This window comes from Trypanosoma cruzi, genomic scaffold (genome assembly GCF_000209065.1).
Source record: "Trypanosoma cruzi strain CL Brener 1047053516653 genomic scaffold, whole genome shotgun sequence".
In the NCBI taxonomy this organism is placed as follows: Eukaryota; Euglenozoa; class Kinetoplastea; order Trypanosomatida; family Trypanosomatidae; genus Trypanosoma; species Trypanosoma cruzi.
Window position 1 is genome coordinate 7137 of NW_001849527.1, and position 17206 is coordinate 24342.

At 51.2% G+C, this 17206-nt stretch overlaps 5 protein-coding genes and 2 pseudogenes across 5 annotated transcripts, besides 14 other annotated features; 3 read left to right on the forward strand and 4 right to left on the reverse strand.

Moving 5' to 3' along the window:
• Tc00.1047053506597.9 (trans-sialidase, putative) lies at positions 1 to 351 on the reverse strand (the record flags this gene model as incomplete). Its single annotated transcript, XM_803732.1, has 1 exon — positions 1 to 351. A coding segment is annotated over one exon (351 nt), but the record flags the coding sequence as incomplete, so codon positions are not given.
• Positions 1 to 1844: a sequence feature (heterozygous, non-Esmeraldo-like haplotype).
• On the reverse strand, positions 1647 to 2522 carry Tc00.1047053506597.20 (annotated as a pseudogene).
• Positions 1845 to 17206: a sequence feature (areas not merged during assembly with more than two copies in the genome that could not be assigned to a particular haplotype).
• Positions 2700 to 2792: a sequence feature (A-rich).
• On the reverse strand, positions 3063 to 3632 carry Tc00.1047053506597.30 (mucin TcMUCII, putative; the record flags this gene model as incomplete). The annotated part of the gene is made up of 1 exon (XM_803730.1): positions 3063 to 3632. The coding sequence occupies one exon, from the start codon at positions 3630 to 3632 to the stop codon at positions 3063 to 3065; it is 570 nt and encodes a 189-aa protein (XP_808823.1).
• Positions 3175 to 3284: a microsatellite.
• Positions 3819 to 3838: a microsatellite.
• Tc00.1047053506597.33 (uncharacterized protein) lies at positions 4887 to 5468 on the reverse strand (the record flags this gene model as incomplete). Its single annotated transcript, XM_803734.1, has 1 exon — positions 4887 to 5468. One exon carries the CDS (start codon positions 5466 to 5468, stop codon positions 4887 to 4889), a length of 582 nt encoding a protein of 193 aa, XP_808827.1.
• Positions 5187 to 5206: a microsatellite.
• Positions 7147 to 7849: a mobile genetic element.
• Positions 7604 to 7829: a mobile genetic element.
• Positions 8021 to 8041: a sequence feature (AT_rich).
• On the forward strand, positions 9210 to 9953 carry Tc00.1047053506597.36 (annotated as a pseudogene).
• Positions 11851 to 14184, forward strand: Tc00.1047053506597.40 (trans-sialidase, putative; the record flags this gene model as incomplete). The annotated part of the gene is made up of 1 exon (XM_803731.1): positions 11851 to 14184. The coding sequence occupies one exon, from the start codon at positions 11851 to 11853 to the stop codon at positions 14182 to 14184; it is 2334 nt and encodes a 777-aa protein (XP_808824.1).
• Positions 14319 to 14344: a microsatellite.
• Positions 15096 to 15136: a sequence feature (T-rich).
• Positions 15162 to 15210: a sequence feature (T-rich).
• Positions 15242 to 15277: a sequence feature (AT_rich).
• Positions 15603 to 16013, forward strand: Tc00.1047053506597.51 (uncharacterized protein; the record flags this gene model as incomplete). Its single annotated transcript, XM_803733.1, has 1 exon — positions 15603 to 16013. One exon carries the CDS (start codon positions 15603 to 15605, stop codon positions 16011 to 16013), a length of 411 nt encoding a protein of 136 aa, XP_808826.1.
• Positions 16703 to 16744: a sequence feature (T-rich).

A 17206-nucleotide genomic window follows, 5' to 3' on the forward strand; every position in this document is an offset into this window, starting at 1 on the left:
CCTTCTTCGTGCATGCGCCTCGGCAACGGCAAACACATCACTCCCCACTTTCAAAAGACTGGGAACACGTAACGAACTCACTGTTTCTTCTCCATCTTTCACGTCTCTCCAAACATAATATTTTCCCGACGAAGCTCCCTGACTTGGTTCCTCAGCAGCCGCAGCCCCACCAGCGTTGCAGCACATCATCACGAGGAGGAGGAGCAGCACCGCTGAATAAAAGTGATGCCGGGATATGTTGGGCCTCTGCGGCTCACTCTCTCTCCCTTCCCTCCTCCTTCCGCTGGATCCGGTCACGCGGCGACGGTTGTGTGTGCGGGGTGCCTTCACTGCAGCAACACGTGAGTGCATGTAAATATGTGTGTGTGGGCGGTGTGTGTGTTGTTGGTCCTTTCAGTGCCTTCGAATTTCACAGTGGCGATTAGCGCTTGTTTTCTTTCTTCGTAAGAGAGAAAGAGAAAAAATGCCCACAAAAGAAGCACAAGAGTGAACACCCTCACCCATCCACAGTGAGTGGCACCATCATCCCCGCCGCAGTCACTCCCAACAACAACAACTCACGCACACAGACACACGGAACGAGACGGAGGAACAGTTCACCGGGAACACACAGCGACTGCCACCACCAGCAGCAGCAGGAGTCACGGCGGGTGTGTCGTTACTCACGCGTCAGCACACACCGAGCAACACCCACACACAAAACAGCAGGTGGGATGCAAGAGAGCACGACAGTCCTTTGAAAAGTCCACGCGCTAATTCCGGTCGTTTTACTGTTGTCCCCTCCAGCTCACCCGCTTCTCTGTCGCCGGCGCACAGCCGGGGAATCCCCATCGGCCAATCCGCAGCGTCGGAGACACATCGGCACGTGCAGCTGCTGGACGGGAGGTAATCCGTACTTGTACCATGCACTCCCCAATGCCACACCACTCACCGGCTGCAGGACTCCAACGTAACAACCGCAGCACGTCAAGGGAATAAGTTGCGTGTGAACGCCCTTCCTTCTCGCAACAGCCGCTTCAGCCAGAAGCTTGTGCGTGCGTGCGTTCTCAGCTTTCACACCGCTCTACAGCATGAACGACATGGCGTATGTGTGTGCTTGTGCTTCTGCGTTTGTCAGCGCCTCTATACCCGCAGAGCAGCTGTGCGGCACAAGAGAGTCCAAATAAAGCAACGGCAGAGAGAAACGGATATTGCACACACGCAAATTACTCATATCATCACACACAAACACACACACGCAGCCCGCGGAATGGGTGCTCTCAACCACAAAACAATGAAAAACAAAACAAAAAGCCGAAGCGTGTGACGACCAGCGCACACACTCTCATTGCTCCCGTAAAGCAAAACACACACACAGGGAGAGAGAGAGAGTGAGAGGTCGCCCACTCAATGCAATGAAAACAAAACAGAAACAGTTACAGTGCTCCGCCCATGCAGCCAGGCAGGACGGCGGCGGTGCGTGTCGTGCAAAAGAGAGCACCAACGGGCCTGCATGGGTGTGCATGCAATATATACAATGGGCACATTATGTGTGTGCTTCGTGGGATGAGGTGAGGGCGAGAGTCCATGCAAGGGGACACACACAGAGAGTGAGAGAGAAGGACGAGTGTGTGTGCGGGCGGTGCACGGCTCTCTCTCCCTCACTCTCACGCGGCCACCACCGCGGTAGCAGCCGCACACGTAACAAGAAGAAGAAGCAAAAGAGGGGAGGTGGTGTGGGAGACCGCGGTGCTGCTGTCACTGTTTTGTGTATTCGTCGTATCAGTTGTGTTGGCGGTTACTGTTGTTGCTTTTGTATCTTCCCCAGTCCCTTCTGAGCCTCCTTCTCGGTGGCTTTGTGGTGTGGCTGCGGTCTCAGGCGACGGAACATTTTTTTTTACCTCCACTCGTGGTGTCTTCGCCATCCTGTTTGCGGGAATCAACACCTTCTTCGTGAGCTGGTGAAGGATTTCCTCCCGCAATTCCAGCAGGCAGTGTGTTCTCTCCGTTAACTCTTGTGAGTGCTTTCTCTACTGCAGGTTTTTTTCGTCGGTGTCCTTTTTTTCAAATTCCGTTTGCGTGGCATTGGCATTTGATTCCCGACTGCCGGAATGAGAAAAGCCCTCTGCAGATAAAATTGACAGGCCTGTTTTCTTCTCATTGCCACTTAAAATCTCTTCCCTGGAATCTGAGCCTGGTGCAACTGTTCCTCCTTGACCACTCTGCCCTGCTGTTCTTTTTCCTTCTTTCTCTTCGGTTTCTCCATCTTCCATCTCTTCATCTTCATCATCACCATCTGCATCCCCATCTTGAGGAGGGGAAGATATTAGTGATACTTCTTCTGTAACAACTGTTACTCCATTTTGTAAGCCTTGGGAGCCTACTGGAGGCGTTACAACTGGTTTTGAAGCTGGTGGAAGTTCAGCACCACTCCCAGAGCCTGCTGCCTTTTCCTCGTCTGCAAAACCACCGCCGCCGGCACCGCACCACAGCACGCAGAGGGCACACACCAGCAGCACACGGCCAGTCATCATCATCGCCATCACTCCTGTCACTTGCGTGCAGCCTTCAGCACAAACTAACTCCCCGCCAACGCAGAGCAAAAAAAAAAAAAAAAGACACCGCACAGTAAAAAAACATCAGCAGCAGCAGCACGTATTTCATGGGAAAAATTAACCCAATAAAGGTCAGAAAACACACACGCAGCCCCGTAATAATTTAAAAACAATAAAAACTCAAAAACAAAGAAAAACAAAACTAAAGTAAAAAATCAGCAATAAAAAAAAAATGCAAAAACACACAAAAGAAAAAAATGCACCCAAATGGCTCCAGTGTGTATGCACTCACACACAAGCATGCATCTACGCAAACAGTTGTGGGCGTGTCGTGCATATGAGTGTGTCTGGGTTGCGTTCAACGTGACGGATACAGGGAGCAGCAACACGGAGCACACAGCAGGGCAGCGGAAGCAAATGAAGCAAAACACAATCATTACTTTCTCTTATTTATTTACATCGGACAACAGTAGACGCACACAAATCCCCGCGGCTGAGTGCTGGCACGCACAGCCCGCACACACCTCTTCAGCCCACAGTGGTGTACGCCAGCGCGGATACGGCGAGCAGCAGCGGGGCACACACCCACGCAGAGCTGCTGAGGCTGCCGTCGATTTCACGAAGACGTGACGGTGCGCGGGTGGTCGTCGTGGTTGGCGCCTCTGTAGTCGTAGTGCTTGGTGCCTGTGTTGTCGTGGTCGTTGTAGTTGGTGGCTGTGTCGTGGTCGTCGTGGTCGTTGTGGTTGTCGTATTTATTGCACTTGTTATTAGATTTTGTTCATTTGCCTTATCGGTCTCTTCACCATCCGCCTCTTCATTGGTGGATTGCCCATCTTTTTCCTGATACTGTTCCTGGTTGAGATTAATTTGTGACTCTGCTGTTACTCTCCCATCCCCTTCCTCTTTTGCCTCTGGCGGGAGAGGAAGAGTACTAGGCAATTGCGTCATCTCACTTACTTCCTCTGGCTTAGAGTTCGCTTGATCGGAGTGTTCTCCTGGGTTATTAACAACTTTTTCACCATCCGCTGTCACGCACACGGACGGGCAGCAGCACAGGGCAAGCACCAACAGGGCGCACAGCAGACGGCACGTCATCATCGTGAGTGTGGTCGTTCAGTGGTGTGGAGCTGATCTGCACAGTGAGGGACATGGAGAGCAACAGGGGAGACGAGAGGTGCGGCAGACACACACAGAGGGCACACCACATAAGGAGAGGGCAGCAGCCAGGCATGCACCGTACGCCGCACACCACGCACGACACACACTCCAATCCACGGCAACAGGCACACACACACACACACACAGCCCTGCCGCAACACACACACACAGATGGAGGAGGGAGAAGCAAACAGGAGCGGCACACAAGGCTCCACCGCATGCACATACGGCGAGAGCGGTCCGTCGTGTCTGCACCCCTCACGGAGGGTACGCACAAACAAAAGAGGAGGTGCAGCGCACACAGCAACACAAAAGCAAAGTAACAAAAAAAGAAGATCGCCGCACACCACGTGAAATGTTGGTCCACGGGAAGTGCAGCCAATATTCATCACAAAAACAATTCAGTTGCCTTTTGGCCTTCGTTCATATTCAGCGCACACCACTTCATGCACGCCCGGGAACCGCAGCAGCAGCCGCACACGCAAAAACAAGCGCAAGAAATGGAATAATGCAAGCAATAATTTATTTGTGTTTCTGTTTGAATGTTGGCAGATGCCTGCATGCGTTGTTTTTGTTTTTGCATAGGGCAAGCCTTCATGCCTGGGTCGTGTGTTGGGGATTTCTGCAGGGTGCACAATTATTATGTTTTCTCCTCTTGTGAATGTTTCTTTTGTTGGTGCAGCCAATAATTCGGTTTGTATTGTTCCTGCCTTCGCTGGTAAAGTGCTGCAATAGATGTTTGTTTTTCCTTTCGTTGCTGTGGCTCCTGATTCCTCACCGTTTATTGCGGTGGAAATGAAAATATGTGAGTGGACTCCCACGCACCAGAACGCACCTTCGCTCCTATTTGTTGGTGCATGGAAGGGCATGTGTGCTTGGTGGTGTCTCGGCCATATATTTTGTGGGTGTACATTCCCCTGCAGGCTGAGGGCGGGATGACGCTCCGTCGCGGTGCACTTCCCTCGCATGCCGCCCACCGTGATTCATCGTGCATCACTCCCTCACATATTCCGTGGTGCCACACCGCTGATATTATTGCAGCCGCTGTGATTCCGCGTATTTCACGCATTTGATTGTGCCACAATACATCCGCTCGTGTGGGCGCAGCATCCAAACAGCGGTGCCCAACACCGTGAGCGGCAGTCCACATCCTTGCATTTCCCAACGCAGTGGTGTTTGACTGTCAGCCAGGCGTCAGACAACAAGAGAGTCTTGTGCTGGCAGTACAACACACGGAGCTGCAGTGAATGGCTCGGGCGGAGACGCATCTATTTGCCGCAAAGCAGTGAAAAGGAGTCGGGCAATATAATGCCGGCTGCATTCACGACACCATATCCACAGCCAAAGCATGCAACGTGGTGTGTGTTTCACTGGTGCTGTGAAATGCCTGCAGACGACGTCACTAGTGGAGGCATGCCACCCATGATCAGCGGACAGACAATAATCGGCATGGGAGGCCACAAGAGGCAGCAACGACGCCAGCAGCAGGAGCAGCTCTCTCTCTCTCTCTCTCTGTTGCCTCCGAGAAGTAAATATTCCACCAGCCACAGCTGACTGTGCCATCGTGACACTCCATGCACGTCGTGGCTGCGTCAACACATCCTGTTCCCTGCAGCGCCTCAAAAGATGCTCCACTCCGTCCACTAAGTGCATCGGTGTGGGCCGTGCCTCGGCTGTTCGTGAGGACCACAACGATGTGAGGGTCACCGAGTCGCAGCATGTTTGTTGTGACGTTGTTGCATGGCACCTGCAAACACACACACGCAGCGCCTGCATCCCTCCCTTTTGTGTCTGCCCTCTGCCGGAGTGGCCACACACACACGGGCAGCAGCAAAATCACTCCACCCTCGACGATCCAAAGTCAACACCGACATCCCTCGCGACGCAAAGATCTCAGTTGCCAGCACGGGCTTCCTGTCGCTCTGCCATCGACGCTGAAACACGGCACAGTGCACGCACTTATTTTCCTCGTGTGCAGTCAGCCGTTTGCTTCACACATTCTTCGATGGGCTGACGCCCACAAAAGCACGCCACAAAAGGCCACTGTGATCGCACACGCTCTTGCGATGAGCGTCGGTGTGTGCATGGATCCGCTGCTCACACGTACTGGCAGGCAGCCTGCAGCCGGTGCCCTCGTGCCAGTTCATCGGCTCCAGCACGGAAAAGAGAAAACGGCCTATTCCCGATGCACTTATTCCCAGCAGCAGCAACAACACGCTGGTCGCCAGCCGTCATCCCTCAGCACATCCAGGAACACTGAAAAGTGACGTGGAGCTGTCAGCCAGCAATGCCACAATCCCCGCACACATGTCGGCTCCACCAAATAAGACACACAAATCACAAACAACACCCCTCACATGTTTTCCGAACATCATTCCGAAACACCGCAACACGCCAAACAGAAGTATTTGTCACTCCAATGCACCTCCTCACGCAATCACATAGTCCATGCACCACGCACGGCAGCAGCTCACACGCGGTCAAACAAATTTTCTTCGGATCAGTGTTATCCACGTGCTGTGGTGGAAAGTAAACAAAAGAGACGAGCTGCCAAACCCCAAAAGAGTGCCACGACTGGCCGCAAGTCAACGGAACGCAGCCACTCAAATGAATTCAGTCCTCATGCCCTCAACCTCCCACCTTCTCCCACAAAAGCTGCAAAAGATGGAAAACAAATGCACCGTCCAATAAACTTGCTGTAAAACACCACATGAAGCCGCAGTGCCTTATGCTGTCCTCACAGTCCGTTGATGACGCCTGGATGCGGATGGTCACCCATCGGTCCTCACAAACGACGCCGCACACCCGCGACGCATCCTGCGCTCTGAGACACGCGTCCCTCACTATCACCAGAGACGCCCACGCACCGTCGGTACGCAACAAATCGTCAAGAAACGAAGGATACGTCAGGCTGAGAGCAATACATCCGCCGACAAATCACATCGCAGGCATCACAAACAGCAGCAGCGCCACAAGCCGCGGGGTAACGTGGATCAAATGATGCATGGCGTATGTCAAAGAAAAAAACTTGGTGGCGTCAAAAGAATACAAGAGGCTGACACTCTCCCAACAAGAAAGAAACAATATAAGAATACAAAAAGACAATTATAGGCGTCAGCAGTCAAAGCAAGCCACCGATCAAAAAAGCGTGGAAAAGTGCACTCAGCTACAACACAAGTAAAACAGCAATAGACAAAAAAAAAAGAAGCCGAAGCGTGGGACGACCAGCGCACAAACTCTCTCATTGCTCCCGTAAAGCAAAACACACACACAGGGAGAGAGAGAGAGGTCGCCCACTCAATGCAATGAAAACAGTTACGGTGCTCCGCCCATGCAGCCAGGCAGGACGGCAGCGGTGCGTGTGCTGCAAAAGAGAGCACCAACGGGCCTGCATGGGTGTGCATTAATATATACAATGGGCACATTATTTGTGTGCCTCGTGGGGTGAGGTGACGGTGAGGCGTTAAGACACATTATTGAGGACAATCCTAAGTGTATCATTAATTGCGCTTAGGTGTCGTGTGCCGTTAGTACTGATTCTTCTATTCATGGTCGAATAAGTTTTCTGTTCCTTCAAATCCCTGTAACTCTAATATTAATGGAGGAAAATGGAAGAGGAAGTCTTTTTGTTATCATGCAGGCCGAGGTAGTCTCTGTGCGCAGCTTGTTTTTGGTTGCTTTCCCATTTCTCGGTTCACCATCGACATTTGGGTGACAATACTTTGCCACAAGGAGCGGCGAATAAAGGCAGTTCAAAATCACATGCCTTACGCGGGAGCTGCAACTGAATCATGAGTTTTTGGAGTCTCGCGGGATACAAGCATCCTTTGCTTACGTGCGGTCAGCAGAAAACCGCGCAGACGGCATATCGCGTGGTCGCGTGTTTACACTTCAGGACTTGGCGAAGGGGAGCGGCGGGGTCTTGTGACAGGAGGAGTCCAAAGTTTGCCACTTCGTGAGTTATAATATTTCTATTACTAACAAAATACAACGTGTCATGAGAGTGGCAATCCGAATATATATTCTTGGAGCAGACAATGAGGAGGTGGCGAACCCACGGCTTCTCTATTTAACTTTTCCTTTCATCCATCATGTTTGACTTCTTTAGATCATTTCAGGATCCGGCCAGCAGCCCAGCCCAATATTGCTTTGTATAAGCGGTTGTGGGTTGTTAGTTCTGCCACTGGGACGTTTGGCTTGTAGCAAACTGCGGTAGGCGATTAATAGCTATTTGCTTCTATACGAGCACCTTTGAAGGGGTGTTTGTTCCCTGGTTGCCGGAGCTTTTATTGCGTGCGAGACGTCGGCGTTTGCTCGTTTATTTTCTGTTATTTATTTATTTATATTATCGTGAGGCGCTGTTTTGCTCGATGGGGCGCAGTGTTGGGAAGGAGAACTGTTTGCGCAAACTGGCGTCACGCCGTGCGGTGCGCTTATTGGGAGAACAGCGGTTCTGTTGAACAAATGTTCAACTTGACGGCAAAATACTTTTGTCGGGATGCCGGAGGTAGAAAAAGATATGCTTAGCCCAACACCTGAAAAAGAGTGGCACCATCATTTCGAGTAAAATCCGCTTTTGCTTTAGAATTTATGATCATGAGGGTGTAATTTTCTCTTCGACAAATATGGAAATGAAAAGCGACGTTGTCGAACTCAACAAGAGTCCTTTAATTGTGTAGCTCCTTATTGCATTGTTTCTCGGCAGCGGGGGATCATCGTTCCACCGTGCTAGCTCGGTGGCATGGCGTATCGTGTGCGTTTCACGCCCTCTCCGGGGCCAGGACCACCTTTTACGTTTCCACTCGGCAGGGCGGACGTGCTCGAAGACGGTGGCCGGCTTGTGGGTTATAAAATTTATTTGGAAAAAAAACACGATGAACAAGCAATAGAGAAGCAATGGACCCCTATTTAGCACTCGATTCTGGAAATTTACATTGCGTTCCATTGATTTGGAAAGTTGTTTTATGGAACTTGTCTTGGCGATATGAGCTTGGGATTCTTGCACGTGCCGCATACTTGAGGAAGGGGCGTGTGGAAAATAATTCTTTCCCGACCTAATACATCGTTACCAGAAGCATGGCTTTTTCAAGGCGCGGATCCACGTTGTCTGCCGATGCAGTCGATGAGAGGCGACACACGCATGGAGCCCGCTGGAGAAACCACTTTTGAAGTGAGTTCAGGCCGTTTTTTACACACCGAGTAAATTTCGATCTCTTTTCTCCTGCCCATAGATGCGGGTTTCTGCGAGAGACTTTTTTCTGTAATTGAATATCTATATGAGTGATGAAATCTCTTTTCCATCGCACCCGCTATTTCCTTTGTAATATATATATGGAGAAAGAGAGAGAGGGATGCTCTGTATTTAGTTTACGAATGGGAATGCGAATTTGAAAAGAAGACACTGTGACTTTCTTTCTACGAAGTCCCCACAACCTTATTATTACTGCATGGTTTATTCTCCCTTTCCTGAGAAGCTTCCTTCTGCCCTTTAGGGGAAAGCATACAATCAAACATAACATGAACGAAATTATTACTCGCTTTTTTAGTTGTTCCCCACACTGTAAGCCTGAAGTTCTGGGCCGCATCCTTCATGACGTCGAGAATTTGTCTAACACCTTCCATTTCTACTGTCGTGACGCCACTTGGGGAGTGACACAACAGGAAAAACTTTGCATCTATGGTGGGCTTCCTATTACTATTAAGAAGAGCAACAGTGACCACACTTCTTTAACTCCAGACAGCCGTGAGCAAGCGCCGCCACATCGTTATGTCTTGCCCTTGCAGATATGGCTGACGCACTTGTACCCCATTGAGCCTCCTCTGGTGTTTCTCCTCAGCGCGGAATAAGGCTGCAGGATAGCGAGCAACCACAAATACGTTGATGCTACCGGACGTTGTCACACGCCGGAGCTAGCAGCATGGCATCCAGTTTCATCCTCACTTTGTGATGTCGTCATGAAGCTGGGCCAGTTGCTGTCAGCTTAAGGCTTAATTCCGCTTTGTTTTGGTGAAGAAGGCGTCAGCTCACCATCAAAAGGCCATGCGACAGCAGTCTCAGAGCGATTGTGTCATGGATTAGAAAATGGTGACGATGATAAACAGACGGATGAGCATGAGAGGTGCGTGGTGTGCTTTTCTCCCAAGGAAACGGTGCTCGTTCCATGTGGACATTATTGCTTATGCGATGCATGCGCAACAAATGTGACTCATTGCCCTCTGTGTCGTGGGTCGGTCAAGTTCCGTCAGTGTGTGTTTTCATGACAGTCAAGGGGTCGTCTATTTGAAGAGAGAGACAAAAGCCGAGACGCCACAAAGTGTTATCGGAAGTTATTCACGCAGTGAAAAGATCCCAAATGGCAATGGCACACCGGTAAAAAAGAAAAAAGAGGAACATGCGCAGTAATATGTTGTCTTTGTCCGTTGAAACCTTGACAATTGCAAGGAACCTTCCTGAATTTCTCTCAGGCTCCTTTGGTGTAACTTGGATTTTGTTTTTCCCGCATTCATTTGAGGAAAACAACAGTAGACTGCTAAAGCATCGTTTTCATTTTAGTTGATGCCAAGCATTCGGACCGCCCCAATCGCATTGCCACCTGCAACCAGCGTCTCTGGGAGGTGGTGGGCTGGTGACGAGACGTCCCCGCCGCCCAGGCACACACGCGCAGCACACGTCTCCTCCTATGAGAGGGCGGCGTTTGGCACGGAGTGGGGCCGACATGATGGCACCGCGCCTCCCATGGGCAGAAGCGCCGCGGCGAAATGAAACAAGGAGGGAAGACGCGGAAAAGAGGGAAGCGCGGCGGCCAGGCAGAATGGAAGAAAAAGCCCTTGCGGCGAAGGAACGCCCCGCGAGCGGGAGGACAAAGGCCGTCACGGGCCAAGTTCCCTCCTGCGGCGCGGCCATTTGTTCCACCCGTGCCACGAGGTGTCGCAAAACGCTTTTCGCTGGCGGATCTCACGAGCAGCTGGAGGTGTAAAGGTGTCCTCAAACAGCGCCCACCGAAGTCTTTGCGGAGAAGTTATAGGAACCGCCCTGATGAGAGTGTCTTCACGAAGAACCTCCTTATTCACCGCCTAGTTTTTCCTCCCGGCTATGCCGATCCTGCGGACAACGATTCCGACGGTAGCCACAAGGGAAAAAAGCAGATTTACTTTCAATTTGGATTGACAAGGTAATGTCCGTCACCGCAACCTTCTCCACTGCAGCACCAAGCTGCCCACAGCCGCCGATTTGGGTTTCCAGAACATCGTCTGTTCCGACGCCGTGGGAGTGCGTGTGTGCTATCTGCCTCTCTCTCTGCCGTTGCTTTTTTTGGACGCTCTCTTGTGCCGCACAGCTGCTCTGCATTTATAGGCGCTGACAAACACACAAGCACATGTAAATACGCACACACAAAAAAAAAATACACGCCACATCGTACATGCTTTGGAGCGGCGTGAACACTGAAAACGCAGAGACACACACACAAGATTCTGGCTGCGGTGGCTTTTGCGAGGAGGGAAAAAAGCCTGCAATTCATTTTTCTGACATGTTGCGGGCGCGGTGTTGGCGGCATGCAGCTGATTGGGTGGTGTGTCATTGAGGGTGCCTGGGATACGTGCGTATTGCTTTCCATTCAACAGAGACACGTGCCGAAGTGTCTCTTTTGCTGCTCATCGGCCGATGTGGGGTTTGTCGGCTATGCGGGGTGATGTGCGCCGGCGGTCGAGTGGGTGCGTTGGAGGGACAAGAATTAAACAACCGGCGGCAGCGCTTTATTGCTGCGAGGGGCGGCTGTGCTCTTTTGCATCCCGCTGGTTGTTTTTTCGTGTGTGGGCGTTGCTCTGTGTGTGCTGACGCGTGAATAACGACACACCCGCCGTGACTCCTGTTGGTGGTGACCATCGCTGTGTGTTTCCGGTGCACTGTTCTTCCTTCTCTTTTCGTGTGTCTGTGTGCGTGAGTTGTTGTTGTGGGGAGTGACTGCGGCGGGGATGATGGTGCCACTCACTGTGGATGGGTGACGATGCTTACTGTTGTGCTCCTTTTTTTAATTATCCTGTTTTCCTTCATTTTTTTCACTCTCTTACGAAGAAAGAAAGTACTAAACGCTACTGTGAAATTCGAAGGCACTGAAAGGACCAACAGCACACACACCGCCCACACACAAATATTTATATGCACTCACGTGCTGCTGCAGTGAAGGCACCCCGCACACACAACCGTCGCGGCGTGACCGGATCCAGCGGAAGGAGGAGGGAAGGAAGAGAGAGTGAGCTGCAGAGGCCCAACATGTCCCGGCGTGTGTTTACTTCCGCGGTGCTGCTCCTCCTCGTGATGATGTGCTGCGGCAGTGGTGGAGCTGCAGCCACTGAGAACAGTGTTTCAGGGGCAGCACAAGGTCAGGGATCTTCACCGAGTCCATTTTTTGTTTGGAGGGATGTGAACGGAGGAGAAACAGTGAGTTCGCTCCATGTTCCAGTTCTTGTTGAGATGGATGGTGGTGTGTTTGCCGTTGCCGAGGCGCAGTTGAAGGAGGGAGGAAGCAATTTCTTTACTGGGATTGCCTCGGAGCTTCTGGAGTGGACCGATAAAGAATCAAAAGAATTGGATACAACTAAACTGAAGACACAAGTACTGGAGGAATGTCCTGCCGGAAATAAGGGTTGTGCCTCCCAAACACGAGCTCAGGATGCTTCCCAAAGCCGGACAAAAGTACGTGTGAGCCGGCCAACAACAGTTGTGAATGGGAGTGATATTTACATGTTTGCTGGAGACTACGGTTTTGAAGTTACTGATAAGGCAGCTACTCGTAGCACAGCTGCAGCAGCTAAATGGGGACTTTTGGTGGCTGTGGGAAACGTCAGTAATGATGGGAGCAGCGGTAAAAAAAAAATTTATTGGAACGACGCTTCCGTTATCCCGTGGACTGATTTTGAAAAACAACACGAATCCCTGAAACGGCTGATTGGCAGTGGTGGATCGGGTGTTCAGATGAAGGACGGTGCGCTTGTGTTGCCCGTGGAAGGCACGAAGAAGGATGGAAAGGCCGTTTCGCTGATTATATACTCTTCAGACACTGCGAGTGGGAATCTGTCGAAGGGGATGTCTGCCGATGGCTGCAGTGATCCCTCCGTCGTGGAGTGGAGGGAGGGAAAACTCATGATGATGACTGCGTGTGATGATGGCCGCCGCAGGGTGTACGAGTCCGGTGACAAGGGGGATTCGTGGACGGAGGCCCTCGGGACACTCTCGCGCGTGTGGGGCAACAACCAAAAGCGACATGAGAAGGGCATTAGAAGCGGGTTCATCACAGCGACGATTGATAACAGGGACGTGATGCTCGTTACTGTGCCGGTGTATTCTAACGAAAAAGGCAAACTTCATCTTTGGCTGACGGACAACACGCACATTGCTGATATTGGGCCGGTGTCCGGCAACGACGACGTTGCCGCCAGCTCCTTGTTGTACAAAAGTGGGAATAATAATGAGTTGATTGCACTGTACGAGAAGAAGAAAGGCGATGGAAAAGAACCGTCGTACGGTATGGTCTCTGTGCTTCTGACTGCGCAGCTGAAGCGGGTGAAGAAGGTGCTGACGACCTGGAAGGAAGTGGACGAACGTGTCTCCAAGCTGTGCCCCTCTAAAAGTCATGCGAAGAATCCCTCAACTGGCAATGCCTGCAGCACTGATAAGATCACGGATGGGCTGGTTGGCTTTTTGTCCGGCAACTTCTCTGGTAACACATGGAGGGACGAGTACCTCGGGGTGGACGCCACAGTAAAGAAAGGAACGAATGGGGTGGCAACAGGGTATGCGGATGGAGTGACGTTCCAGGGAGCGTGGGCGGAGTGGCCTGTTGGCAAGCAGGGGGAGAATCAGCTGTACCACTTTGCGAACCACAACTTCACTCTTGTGGCGACGTTGTCCGTCCACGGTGAGCCGAAGGGAGATACCCCCATTCCAGTGATGGGTGCGACGATGAATGACAATAAGAATACTGTGCTCCTGGGACTGTCGTACGACAAAGAGGGGAAGTGGCAGGTGCTGTGCGGTGGCAAAACGACCAAGGAACTCCGCAGTAATTGGAAGCCAGAGACAACACACCAAGTGGCCATTGTGCTACGGAACGGAAAACAGGGCTCCGTGTACGTCGATGGTCAGCGTGTGGGAGATGCGTCATGTGAATTGAACAACACGGATTCGAAAGGAATCTCCCACTTCCACATTGGAGGGGATGGAGGCAGCGCAGGGAGCAAAGAGGACGTGCCTGTGACCGCGACGAATGTCCTGCTGTACAACCGCCCGTTGGATGACAATGAGATCCGCGTCCTCAACGCAAATAAAATTTCTATTCCAAAACTGACAGATCTGAAAACAGTGGCGGCAGGAGCAACGGGTGTCGGTACCGCTCGCCACTTTGGGGCAAATGGTGATGGCAGCACTGTTTGCGGAGGCGGACTGCTGCCGCTGCTCCTTCTGCTTGGATTGTGGGGGATTGCCGCTTCTTGAGGTGAGTGTGGCCTCTGCGTGGAACACCTCAGCACAGAATTACTTCCCCATGGGAACAAATTTCACTCATAAATCCTTTTTTTGCGTATTTTAAATTTATTTTCCTGTTTGCTACTTCTTGGTTGGTTTTACTCTTTTTTTTTTTTTTTTTCTTTTTTTTCATTCCCCTCATCCCTTCTTTTTTGCTTTTGGGGGCAATCAATATGGACGTTCTTTTTTCTTTTCTACTCTTCCCTCTTTTATTTGTTTTTTCTGCACTCTTCCTGTGAGGGGTACCGTGTGTTTCCCGCCCAACTGCTCCACTCGCACACCCACCGACACGCTCGTGACGACGGCCCTGTGCGCCTCGCCTGCTGCACGCATGAGGAGGGGCCGCGACGAACGGCGCGCTGAGGGAGCCGTGACGTGTGGGTGTGCGACGAGGGCCTGTGGGGCGGAGCACACATTTCTTTCCCTCTTGTTTTTTTTTTTGTTTTTGCGGCCAGGGCGGGCAGATACCCGCAGCGCCACACACACAGCCACACCCTGCCGCCGTGTTTTTCTTTGTTTGCGTGTTTATTTCTCGCGCCGGCAGTCCCTTCGCTGTCGGCCTTGTGAGCATTTCTCTCCCTTCTGATTTTTTTTTCTTTTGCTGCGCTCACTCTCCCGATGGAGTGACGCGACCGCCGTCATGTCTGCGTGCTTCTCTCAGTCCCCATGCACACAAGAAGAGTGACTGTGCTCTGCGGGCCGCACTCACGCACCGATGAGAGGGCTGAGGGGAGCAGCAACACGCAGATGACCCCATGAAATATAAACGATGTGCGGACACATGGAGGGTCGGACGGTTGAAAGGCATTTAAATATCTTTTTAATTTTATTTTCGGATAAAATATGCAGACAATTTCTGGAGCAACATGGTAGTTGAGTGCTTTTTTGTGTGTGTTTTTTCTTTTTTTTTTTTTTATTATTTGGGTGTAGCCTTAGTAGTGGACTACTTTTTTCATTTTTTCTTTTTTTTTCATTATTTTCATTTTTTCTTTTTTTCCAAAGTGTGTGGTGTGGAATGGTGAAGATGAATTTTTTATTATTTATTTTTATTTAATTTTTTAATGAATTGCCGCTGCTTGGGCTGCAGTGCAATATTGCGAGCCTGAGCAGTTTTTTTCTCTTTATTTCTGCCATGCACCTCTGCTGTACGTTTTTGTTTGTGCGTCCCCTCACATGCTCCGCTCCTGTTTTTGCTTCTTTGCCTCGTGTGTCTGCAGGCACACACACAACCACATGCACGCACAAAATGCACATTTCATTCGATTTGGATGCTTCTTTTGTAGCGTGTGCTGGCGGTTGTGGGTGGCGCCTGTTCTCTTCTTCCGTGGGCATGAAGAGAAGGAAGGAGGAGGGAGCGCCCAGCCCGAGTCTCCTTTCCTGCGGGTGTGATGCGCGCGGCGGATGTGTCGTGTGCTCCGTGTGACGGCAGCCTGAGCTATCGTGTGTGTGCGTGGAAGAAGTTTTCTGCTGCCAGTGCTGAGGCTCAGCATGAGAATTATACTTTCAGTGGCTTTGGTGTGCGCATGCATGGCAAGAATGGTGAGCTGTTTGCTGTGTGCCATGAGGCCAATGCGCTGCACACATGTAGCAACTGTGCTGCCAGCTGTGCAACGAAAGAGGAAGGGGCCACCGTTGCCTTCACGATGAATGTGACGACACATAAATACGCCGGCCCTTATGAATTGTGGTGGCGCCAATTTTCCCCGATGGAACCATCCATCCGCCTGCACGGAGCAGCGCTGCTGACCAGGCGGGCATCTTTCAGTTGCCGCCACGCCGTGAAGGGAAGGATGACATAAAATCTGGTGGGACAACTGCGCCGCAAGTTAATGCTGAGCCGTCACGTCAGCACGAGGATTGGCGACAGTCTGCGGCGGCTGACGGACCCAACACCGTCGATCGGAGTCCCGCATCCAACACGGCGACCAACACGTCCGAGACGAGGCCTGAGTTTGCCAGCAATCCGAACGAAGTGATGGTCCCGAATGCATCCAAGAAGAGGCCTTCCTTTGCCAACGGTCCGAGAATATTAGTGGCGCTGAATGCATCCGAGATCATGTCTGTCACTTATGGCGGCAGGGAACACGTTGCTGCGGATAACACGGACGAGGTGAGTGAGCGCAACGCCACCGGACACAAAACTCCTTTCTTTAGAAAATGGCGTTGCAGGCAGTGGATTTGTTGCTGAGGGTGATGCGGGCGGATTGAGTCAACGCAATGCCTCTGGACACGATAACAAACCCCAATTACAAAAACTCACCGCGCAGTATTCCGGAAACGGTGTGTGTCCCGACGACTGCTTTGCCCTGCTCAACGACGCGAAATTGACACTGCGAGAGTTAACTGTTGACAGCACTGTGCGTGTGTGTGTGTATTGGGCGTTGCTGCTTCTTTTGGGATTGTGTGGAGTTGTGGCGGTCTTGTGAGCCGAAGAGTGTGGAATTGCGACTCCTCACGGAGAACATGTGCTGCGTTCCCCGCGTGCTACTTTTTTATTACTTTTTTTTGCTTTTGTTTTTTTGTTTTTCTTGGAATGATAAGCACCCTTTTTTATTTAATGGCCAGTTGCTGCACACTGTCATGAGCGACGTGTGTCTCTCACTTGTTTTGTTGTTTGTTGCCCACACGCGGTGCCGGCCTCATTGCTGTGCGTCCCACGGACTGCACAAAAGGAGGATTGGAGGAACAGGCCGGATGCCGCAATGTAATGTGAGGGATGTTGTGTGGGCTGGTGGAACAGTACGATCCTTTTTTAGTTCAGTTGGCGTGGGAAATATGTGTACACGAAGACACGCTGTTCTTTTGCTACCTGGCGCATGAAATAAAATTCTTACTGGATCGATTTTCATGTTTTTTTTTGTTTTGTTTAAGTCTTATCGGAGTGTCAACTTCCTTTTGTTATGTTTTTTTGTGGGCTTTGTTGTGCGGGAGGGTGTGCGAGTTCTGCAATCGTAAAGATTCCCTCTGTCTTGCGGTGTGTGCGTTGCTGGCT